We start from the raw sequence: 10,921 nt of genomic DNA on the forward strand, positions 1-10,921 counted from the left end.
GTTAGCTATTAGAATCTAATCCATCTCTTTCTTATCAAATTGTTGTTTGTTGATCTTTGACTGATGCTCGATTGGAGTCAAATTGGCACATAAAGTATTACTCTATGTTACAAGGACAGGCTATCTTTTTTTTCAAAAAATATTCCGTGTCAGTTACGTACCCACGTGTCCTGGAATACCCATTGTTCCGTTTGCACATTCTGATTATTAGACATTTAGACATGGGTCCGGTTCCTGGGACTCAACTTTATTTGGCTCAAGTTTTTGAGTAGCAGCTATAATGATGGTTCCTGCATCATCGTAAGCACCACAACAACGGATGCAATATTTTAAGTTTTGTCTTAATTTCTGTCAAAGTTGAGTTTAGTCCATTCTAGGGTAGAGCTATCCACTCCTCCAATGTCTCTGGCTGTTCCAAAAGAGTTTGTGCAGTATAAATATCGTCTAATTCTGCCATTGTGTCAGTGTTGAATCATGCTTTGGTTTCATCAGAATCCAGTCTCGGAGTCCATAAGTGTAGACTATGACAAGATACTAAATACAACCCTTCTACATATTTCTCACCCCAAAGCCATGGAAGTTTGCCTAAACCAAAAGCATGTGCTGGTTGCCTGACCTCATCCGATGCCAATCCAACCTTTGGGCCGCAAACTGAAAACTGAAAACAACCACCATCCAGCTCAAACAGGATTCTCTCTTGCTGCACGCCTGCACCATCGATCTTGAGGTGTGGATAGCGAGGTAATACCCACCTCCATTCCTTGATCTTAGGGGGCAAGAGCCAGTATTTAGCACAGAAGAAGTCTGTCCTCAACTGTATATTTTGACCGAGGTCTGCCTTAAGTCTTAGTCGACAACAAGTAAATAAGTGATCCAAACTTTCAGATGTATACAACATCTAGATGCTAATAAATGTAGGGATAAATGTATCACTCTCTTTCCGTCTTTCGGATTACGCTATTGTTGCAGCACAACTTAAATCCAGGCCACCTTTGACAAATCACAAATCCCAAATCCGACCACAGACCCGAATCCAAATGAATCGGACCCAAACATAGACCCATTTCAGGCCCTATCTCCAATCCTCCGTGATCATAAACCTAGCCTTGAGCTACTCAGTTGAGTATTTGATGATCAGTCAAAGTATCAAACTAAATAAATACCAATCCAAAATTGACCCGTCCAGCCCATAAGTTGGCCTAGAAACAACCCGAAGTTCAACTAATATGCCAGACATGCAGCCTTAACTCACTCCAATCCATTCATTCTAATCAACGCGCCAAAACTTCCCCAAAAACAAAGCACAACCATCCATCTCTTTGCTCCACCCTCCTTTCTCCATCTCAACCACCCACCACCACATTCTAGCAGCGGTGTCAACGTAACACCGCTGCTCTAGCTCTTTTTTGGTACAATGGGGATGTGGCCACCTTCCACTCCACCAAAGGCAGGCAATGGCAATAATGATCCGGGGGCTTATATTCCAGTCAAATCGACTCAACACGTCTGCACTCCTCCTCACGAGATGTGGTTTTCATGGCTCGTTCCGCTTATCTTTGTAGCTGATATCGTCGCGTTTGTCTGGACCATGTACGTCAATGATTGCCCTGCCATTTCTAAAGATTGTTTTCTTCCTAGTCTTGGCAGGTTCTCCTTCCAACCTCTCTCTGAGAATTACCTTGTTGGTCCTTCTGCTGCCACGTAAGTTCCATCATCCCCGTTAATTTCTTCCTTTTCTTTAGTATGCATATATTCATTCATTTAGTTTCTTTTAACAAATAGTGCAATTTAATAAGAAATTTAAACCAAAACCCTTTCTCAATTTTAAGCTGATTGCCATGCTGATAGTTTCTTAGCAAGTCCAGCATTTCAATACTGCCAACTAGAATCTGGCTTGTGTGTGAGCGAACTTCATATTTTCTTGCTTACTAGAGTATCAGTTAAACTACTACGCAAATGTTAGAGGTTACTATATATTGTCCAGAATTTACTCCCCTTCGGAATCAAGTTTTTCATGTGGAGCCTTGCCTAGGAGAGAGTCTTAACTGTTGATAACTTAAGAAGCAAAAGAATAACACTTGTGAATAGGTGTGTGTACTGTTCAAATATAGCATGAAGAATCACTCTTCTTATGTTCTTATTTTCTTTGGTATGCCTTTGAGCTATGTCATTATTTGTGGGGGGAGGAGGGAGGGGTGCTTGTTGCTTACTAACTACTAAGCCCTAGCCAGTTTCGAGCTCCTTACTAAGCATCAGTCCCAAGAGGTCGGATTCCCGATTGTCTGTTTAAGACATATGAGCTGAAGGGAAAATCTTTGGAGGGGAAATATACTATTATACTGACAAGTATTATGGAAAGTACTATTGGCCAAGACCGCAAGCCGGAGAATCATTGTAGTGACTACCTCAAGAAGATAAGACATCTCAAGATTCTATGGAAATAAAATACACCAATTACTCTAGAGAAGAAAGTTTTGGAAGCCACACCAACGATAGCTCTCTACTTTGTGCTAAGTTCAACCTCTCTCCAAACCGTTGTTGGTCTTGCCCCTCTCAGTTATTGGTGATATGAGTTTAAGATGAAGGATTCATATTGTGCTCGGATTTTTTTCACTGCATCTGTGACGATTTCTGTGAATCTTTTGAGAAGAAAAGAGGAAATTTGAGTGTTTTATATTAGAAAAAACACACTTGAAGGCAGTAGAAGAGTTCTATACTTAATCTTGAGATTCTAGAAGACGTTTTTTTTTTGCTAAAGGGTAATTGTATTAAGCAAAAATGAAAAAAATGTTACATGTACATTCAGTGAGAGCCTTGTGTAGGTCTCTCCAACTTAAATAAGGAACCTGTAGTAGGCTTCTAGGTACCCTCCTCAACTTGATTTCAAGACCAAGAGCCTGCAAGGTTGCTAGCTCTTGCCTGGTGTTGTTCATCATACCACCTGACTTGTGGTTCCAATATAGCCGTTCTAATCTGCCTCACAAAGCCTTCCTTCACCTGTGTCCCATCATACATAAGCTTATTTTTAGATTTCCAGATGGTGACCGAGCATGTAATTGCTGCAGCAGACCAGAGATCTTTTGTAAGAGAGCTCCTGGCAGTGCAAGCCTTGAGCATGTCTAGCTTATATGTAATAGTTCTCTGCAGCTGAAACAAGTTTTGAAGGTGATGCCATTGTTTTTGAGCAAACCTGCAACCGAATAAAAGATGCTCCTGTGTTTCTTCATGTTCATGACACAAACAACATCTTGATGCCAGTTTGAAGCCTTTTTTCCTCAATTTATCATCAGTATGCATTATGCCATGAAGAATCTTCCATCCAATGCCCAAGACACTAGGGTGCAACTTAGCTTTCCATATGAAAGGCCACCATCTAGAAGACATCATTGAAAATGATGAAAGGACTGAAGTTGTATATGCAGAACTGAAGAAGTCCCTTCTAACTGAGTTACCAGAAGATTGTACATGGCAGATGAGACCCGAGAAAACACAGTAACAATGTAGTGAGATTTTTCCAAAACTTGGGAGAATGATGCAGGAGAATGGAGATGACGTCGTCTTGAATTGATTCTTTATGGTTATAAACCCTTATAAATACTTTTGCGGTTACATCATGTATGGAATTATGATTATCGTTATAGTTATTCAAGATAACAATAAAAGATTTCCTTTTGATTTGATTATGGTTATTAAAGATTTCTTGCTTTTCAAGCCTTATAATAAGATTCTAGGCCTGTGGTCAAAGACTTTTGGTGTGCTCAGTAAAAGTGACTTTTGTTATAGAAAGTGTCTTTCTCTGGCTTATTAAAGTAGAAGTGTCTCTCTATGTGTTCTTGGTAAAAGAATAATGCTTGTTGGACCAGAAAACCAACATAACTACCAACATAACTCTTGGATTTTAGATTCAAGTTCACATGCTTCCATCTAATGGCATCATTATGCTAACCCATTATTACCTCTTCAACATAGTTCATCACTCCCACAGGCTTTCGTTCCTGAGCAAGTTATACTAGGCCTCCAACAGAAAGCACACTTCAAGGCTGTTCAGGATACCAAGCTTTTTATATTATATAGTGTATTATATGTTAAAACTATTTGATGTTTTTCGCATCTCAGAAGGCCTTTATGGTAGTTACTTTTCTGCTGATACAAGTTATGCAGGCTTCAAAAAGTGGGAGCCCTTATTTTGAAACTGGTGGTGGAAGAAGGTGAAACTTGGCGTCTCATTAGTTGCATGTGGCTTCATGCGGGTGTCATTCACTTGCTTGCTAATATGATCAGTCTTCTATTTGTAGGCATTCGCCTGGAGAAGGAATTTGGATATTGTAAGAGTCCATGTTCAGTTACAAACTCGGATTTATATCATTCAAATCCATTAACCTTTGTTAATACAGTTTGCATGGTTCTTAACAAAACAATGTTGAGTTTGCAGGGAAAATAGGACTCTTATTTGTTCTTTCTGGATTTGGTGGGAGTTTGGCTTCTTCTGTTCATTCCAATCAATCCACGAAGATAGGTGCATCATCAATCCCATCCGTTGGCGCATCAGGTGCACTTTTTGGACTTTTAGGAGCCATGCTTTCAGAGTTGATTACGAATTGGACTATCTATGCAAACAAGGTATGCTGCATTGGTCTTTTATTCACGGAAGTCTTGTGGTTTGAACATGTGAGAACTTATTACTTGGCCTGTCCCTCTGAGTTACTACTTAGTCTTGCTATTCAACATAGAACTAAACAATAAGAGTTAACTTTAAGCTTTATCAGGATCATGTTTCGCTTGGTAGAATTTTCTCATGGATAGAAGTAACTACTCAGTAAATATGAGTAATGTGAATAAGTTTATGACTCACCCTTATAACTTTTCTGAAGCTTCTTTTTTCTCTCTTTTGGATCCAGTGTGCCGCACTTTTGACTCTTGTTCTCGTAATCGCCTTAAATATGGCTGTTGGCTTTATCCCTAATGTGGACACTTCTGCCCATGTTGGTGGGTTCCTTTCAGGATTTTTCCTTGGATTTATTCTTCTAGTTCGTCCTCAGTTTGGATGGGTCAGCAGCAAGCACATTCCACCAGGATATAATATGAGACTTCTGAAACCAAAGCACAAAAGCTATCAATACATACTGTGGATTACAGCTTTTGTCTGCTTAACTATTGGGTAAATCGTCAAATATAGTTCTTCCTGATTAATTTCTTTGATCTGCTCTAGTGTTCAACTAGTATTCATTATGCACTCCCTTGGAGTTGGATAACTCAAGTTTTATGTGATTTGTCAGATATATAGTCTCCCTGGCTTCACTATTCACGGAACGGTAGTTGATTCTGGTCTTACCTAGTATCAACCAGGTAGTTTCTGCTTTATGAATCCTATTTTATATTTCTAGAATGTATTAGGTAATTGATTTTCCAACCACCTGCTTAACATCATTTATCTTTAGCTTCATTATCTATTTGTCTGAAACTTTTTTTCTTCTTCAAGGTGTGTAACTTTATCTTGGAGTGGTTGATGAAGAAGAATAGATGCTTGAAACATTTTTATCCCTAGTTATTTTATGGAGCGTGATCCGGATGATAACACACTATCAAGGGCATGATGATGATTATTGAAATGTCTGCTGATTTAAAAAAAATACAGAATTGTCAGCCTCATGGCTAATTAAATGATGTCTCTGTTCTCCGATGCGTCAAAATGAGTGGAATAGTAACTCACTTGTGTATAAGTATCTTATAAGTCTCTCTCTCACTCTCTTACTGCAATACCAAGTGACTCGTGTAAAAGTACGTATGATATATTTATTGGCGTTATCTGTACCCGGAATTGGGCCAGAAGCCTTGATTTCTCATGGATTACTTGCTTAGCACAGGACATACATTTTATTTGCATGTAATCACTTTTTGATCTCCTAAGATATTGCAAGAAAAAACACAATTTTGGGGATTTGATCGCAGACTACTCCTGTATGTTACCTTTTTAAAATGTTCTTCATTCCTGTTGTAAGGCACAAATGATCATGGTCATTTTTGTGTAAAATGTCAACCAGAAGACTCCCCCTCCCCCAAAATCCACCCACCCACACAAACGCACAAAAGTACAACGTGATCAAGTCATCCAACCCGGAGGCTCTTCTTTTCAGTGCATGTTGTACTGGAAAATGAATGTTGCATTGCAAGTGGATGTACAAATTCAGTCGTGTTTTCTGTTCTTTTCCCTCTGTACATTCTCCAGCCAACTCTCGAAGCACATATAGACGCACAAACTATGGGAAACTCTAATTAAGCAAATAGGATTCGGGAGGCACATGATGCATCACTACATAAACTCCTCTGTGTTAGACATGGAAAGACTAGTACAACCAAGCATTCTCTCCAAAAGATGGGAAAACATTGGGCAGCTATCACTATTCTAGCGATTGAAGTTGCTTGCAGTATGTGATCGTTTTCGGTTGATGATTGTATTGATTGTATTGGCCTCTCAACTGATTCAGAGGCTCTTGAAAGCAACAACACAAATAAGCAATGAGAGGTGTTTTTGAGAGAGAGAGAGAGCTTATTCGATCACTCTTTGTTGGTGTGGTTTGGATTGCGGGTCTGGACTGGCTTCCTACTATGTTTATCCACATATATGTTCCGCTAGCGACTAGGGGAATGGCCTGTAATATAAAAATTCTGTAAATGGTGTTTTCTGAGTTTTCTTGGGATGCAGTAGTTACCTTTTTAATTTGTTTTTAAGAGTGAAAGTTGACTCTTAAGAATAACATTTTTGATGTTTCCAATTTAAACAGAGGAAACAAAAACATGGATCTCTTGAATACAAACAGATTAAGAGTATCTACATTCCTAAAATTTCTTGAATTCATCGATCCTGTATACCGTTTGTTATCATAAGTCCAAACACATACGTGTCCGTTTTCAAACAGTTTAATCCATTGATGCAGTTAAACCGTATATATATATAGATAAAACAACTTGCAGTATGTTGTTGCACTCATTTACTATAACCATGTTTATGCTTTTGCTTCTGTCCAGTTTTCTTAACCAAGCTTCTTTGAGTGACGTTGATCCCATCACCTTCTCCTTCCATTCTTTTGATGCACAGAGCTGTGCTGAGGGCGGAGAACTCATATGTTGGGGTGATGCAGTAGCTGGAAACGGGTATATAGATGTCACCCCTACAAACCAACTAACCAATGGGACGACGTCTGGTCTAGGAAACCGTGTTGGTCGGATTATGCATAGGGATCCTGTACTTGCATGGCCTGCAAACATTTTTACAACCTTCACTGTTAGGATATCCAAGGACCCAAACTCAACAGGTTCTGGTGGTGATGGAATGGCTTTTGTTATGGCTCCTGGTAGTGGTCCTTCTCCTGACAACAGCTATGGTGCATTTTTGGGACTCCTCAATCGGAATACTAAGAGTAAGAATTGAAACACCTAGTGCTGCCCTTGATGTATTCTTGACCGATTTCTTATTTACCTGATGTGTCATGTGTGTCTTACTGCACTTTTTTTCGGTGATTACTACATGTAGGAAACCAAATCTTTTGCCAAAATGACTGCGGGGAAGTTTCCAAACTCTATATGTGTCTAAACATTCTATAGACATCGGGAGATCTTCAGAGATGTATTAAATAAGAGCTTTCTTCCTATTAAAACTATCACATTCATTTGGATGGTCAAAGAAAAGATGGACATAAATTTCCATGTGTGTGTGTGTGGTGATGGGGGGCAGGGGGAGAGATCGTATCGTTGCAATAGGTTAATAATATTACTTTGATTTATACTAGCTATTTCAATCTTCTATTTGATCAATTTGGCGTGTATTCTGTTTATTATATATGAGGTTGCACCTAGTTCAATTCTTCCAAATCATTCAACTTAGCTTCAAGATGAGTAGTCTAATTTTTCCTTGTGAATATACCTTATAGAACTCAGATGCTGACTGCCTGACTCTTTAAGCTTATAATGTTACAATGTAGGTGGCTCTCAACTTGGTGTAGAGCTTGACACATTCTTCAACAATGAGTTTGATCCAGATGACAACCATATTGGAATTGACACAGATAAGATATCATCTGTTGCTGCTGTCAGCCTTGACAGGATTGGTGTCGACCTTAAACTTGGTAAAGAGGTAAAAGTTATGATCAACTACAACGGCTGGGAAAAAACACTCCAAGTATTCGCCGCATATGCTGGAAACCCCCTTGTTAGCGTTCTCAATCATTCAATCATTATGTCAAAAACAACTCCACGCTCAGTTTATGTGGGTTTTACAGGCTCAACTGGAACTGTTTCGGAGTCTCACCAGATCCTTGATTGGGTTTTCTATTCGCTCCCACTGCCAAAGAACTCTCTTGATAACGGCCATGAAATGGCTAAAAAGATTAAGAAAATTATGATTATCACCTTCCCACTAGGCAGTGGTGCATTAGTTTTGGCCATGAGCATATATATGATGATCAAAACATGCCATAGGAGAAATTTGAGGAAGGACAAGGGATCTGATATAGAGATTCAGACAAGGACTGCTGCAAATACTCCCAAGATGTTTCTTTTGAAAGATCTCTCAAAGGCTACCCTTAACTTCAGCAAAGATAACCTGTTGGGGACAGGAGGATTTGGGAGTGTTTACCTGGGCCTAATATCAGATCCTCCGTCAAGCATAGCTGTCAAAAGGATATCAGCAACTTCAAAACAAGGTTCGTCCTCAAAATGCATTCTTTTGCAATTTTGCATACTTACTTTTTGTTAAACTTTGCCTAGATAAAGATTATTGATCTTAGATGTCTTTGAAAAATGACCAATAACCACACTTCAAGGTAGACTCAAGGCAGAGGTTCTTCTGATGTAGCCTTATTTTACCGGGAATCATTTGATTGATCCTGGAAAGTCAAATTGCAGTTCTTCTGTCAATTGGCCAACTCCTTATTTTTCAAAGCTTAGGGCGGTGCATGCTTGAGCAGCAAGTAAGCGTGTGGAACTAGCCTGTCAGCTTAGTTTGGCACTTTGTGTTGGCTAGAGACCTGTATTTGTTCTTGTTACAGTAACAAAAATATTTAACTATTGAGACTGGTGGGCTTAGCTTATACGCAGTCTATGAGGATGGATTTCTCAGTAGATTCTTCCTAGTCCTTTCTAATGCTGCCATTAATTAGTGAATAGTTTGCGATTTGATTTTATCAACTCATGGTTGCAGAGTCAGTGCCATTTTTGTAACCGATATGGGATGTACGTACTGTATGTCTGTACAAACCTCAGATAATTCTGACTTGAGCGCCACCAATCTGATGACTGCAACCTCAACTTGCATTGGTTCACCAATATATCCTGTTGTATCCTGTTGAAATTATCAGCATGTTCAACGTTGACAGAATTAACCAACTGTTCTGAACTAATGCCATCTTTAATAAATATTATTTTTAAATTAAACCAGGCGAACGAGAATTCTTGGCAGAGATATGCACCATAGGACGTCTGAGGCATAAAAACATTGTACAGCTTCTAGGGTGGTGCCATGAGGGAAATCATCTTCTGCTGGTATATGAATACATGCCAAATGGTAGTTTAGATCGCTTCATCTCCAAGGCCTTTCTAGAATGGCAAACTAGGTACAAGATCTTAACAGGTTTAGCCTCAGCATTGTTGTACCTCCACGAAGAATGTGGTAGCACTGTTGTGCATCGGGATGTGAAGCCAAACAATGTAATGTTGGATTCGGAGTACAATGCTTGCCTAGGTGACTTTGGGCTGGCCCGTTTTTTTGAGAGTGAAGCTGCAGTGACAACAATGCTCGCTGGAACTCCTGGTTATCTCGCTCCAGAATGTACATATACTGGAAAGGCTACGCCCGAATCTGATGCCTTCAGCTACGGGATTGTTGTACTTGAAGTTGTTTGTGGTAGGAGATCCATGGGTGGGATAGGACAAAACAATCTGGTGGATTATGTGTGGAACCTCCATGGTAAGGGTGAATTGCTCCAGTGCGTGGACAGCAAGCTTGGAGGCAAGTTCGATGAAGAGGAAATAAAACGTGTCTTGGCTGTTGGGCTAGCATGTTCGCATCCAGACCCCTTGTTCCGTCCTACAATGCGAAAGGTAGTTCAAATATTTATGAATCCGAATGAGCCTATAGTAGATTTACCTGAGTGTCGACCAAGTGCGATTTATGTAACTGTGCACTCTTCTTCACCATCAACCACAAATATTTTAGGCTTGAGTAATTCTGGTTCATCTTCGTCTGCATCAGTACCTGAAGAGAAAGCAGTTCAATTAGGAAGGTAATGAGTTATTGAGGTATTATAATAACTACATGGTCCCGGCTCGTTGGTTTTATAACTATGAAATTTTATTTTAATTAGGAGCAGCATAAATACTTGTCCTAAAATATATACGTTTCAGAGCTAGCTCCTTGCTACGATTTGTTGTACACTTGTACATAATAAAGGATACTCGTTAGTTGATTATGTAAAATGGATCAAAATATAGACAGCACTTTTAGCTGTAAAGTTTAATAAAAATATTTGGAGCTGTATCACAAACTACTTGGTGCAGATCACCTTATTAATTGCTGTTACAAGAACATTTCTATGATTACATTAAGGTACACCAACTAGCTAATAGTCAACCACACTACCAACCAGTCAATGGGGTCACGGTACACCAACTCCTTTTCAGCGTGTTTTGAATGTAAATTTGATAATTGTTTATGGTCGTTGGAGGAGGCTCAAAATCATTGAGAGTTTGGACATCTACATTAATTCCTCGACTTCGTTGACAAGAATCTGCCGTCCTCTTACTCTCAATATTCTTTCTTAGTTGATTTCTATGTTTTCGTATGGTGATGATTACAAGGGTTCCTCCATAAATAAATATACAAGAGAAAAAAAACTTAAGTTAATGATGTTGAAGACTTGAAGGTAGC

The 10,921-nt window shown here is 39.3% G+C and overlaps 2 protein-coding genes across 3 annotated transcripts; both read left to right on the top strand.

The window, feature by feature from the left end:
* The first annotated feature begins 99 nt into the window (after positions 1–99).
* On the top strand, positions 100–5,843 carry RBL5 (RHOMBOID-like protein 5). Of its 2 annotated transcripts, XM_086602279.1 has the most exons (7): positions 100–1,701; positions 4,162–4,208; positions 4,296–4,325; positions 4,433–4,620; positions 4,899–5,158; positions 5,277–5,346; positions 5,480–5,843. In XM_086602279.1, the coding sequence occupies exons 1-6, from the start codon at positions 1,415–1,417 to the stop codon at positions 5,314–5,316; spliced, it is 852 nt and encodes a 283-aa protein (XP_086458405.1). In that variant the 5' UTR covers positions 100–1,414; the 3' UTR covers positions 5,317–5,346; positions 5,480–5,843. The 2 variants fall into 2 exon arrangements, with proteins under 2 accessions (XP_086458405.1, XP_086458404.1); XM_086602278.1 differs by having other exon boundaries at positions 1,232–1,701; positions 4,162–4,325.
* Positions 5,844–6,980: 1,137 nt separating this feature from the next.
* Positions 6,981–10,538, top strand: LOC147510269 (putative L-type lectin-domain containing receptor kinase S.5). Its single transcript, XM_086602277.1, has 3 exons — positions 6,981–7,418; positions 7,980–8,699; positions 9,434–10,538. The coding sequence occupies exons 1-3, from the start codon at positions 7,001–7,003 to the stop codon at positions 10,279–10,281; spliced, it is 1,986 nt and encodes a 661-aa protein (XP_086458403.1). The 5' UTR covers positions 6,981–7,000; the 3' UTR covers positions 10,282–10,538.
* Positions 10,539–10,921: the final 383 nt, after the last annotated feature.

Source organism: Coptis chinensis, chromosome 3, assembly GCF_015680905.1.
Source record: "Coptis chinensis isolate HL-2020 chromosome 3, ASM1568090v1, whole genome shotgun sequence".
Classification (NCBI taxonomy): domain Eukaryota; kingdom Viridiplantae; phylum Streptophyta; class Magnoliopsida; order Ranunculales; family Ranunculaceae; genus Coptis; species Coptis chinensis.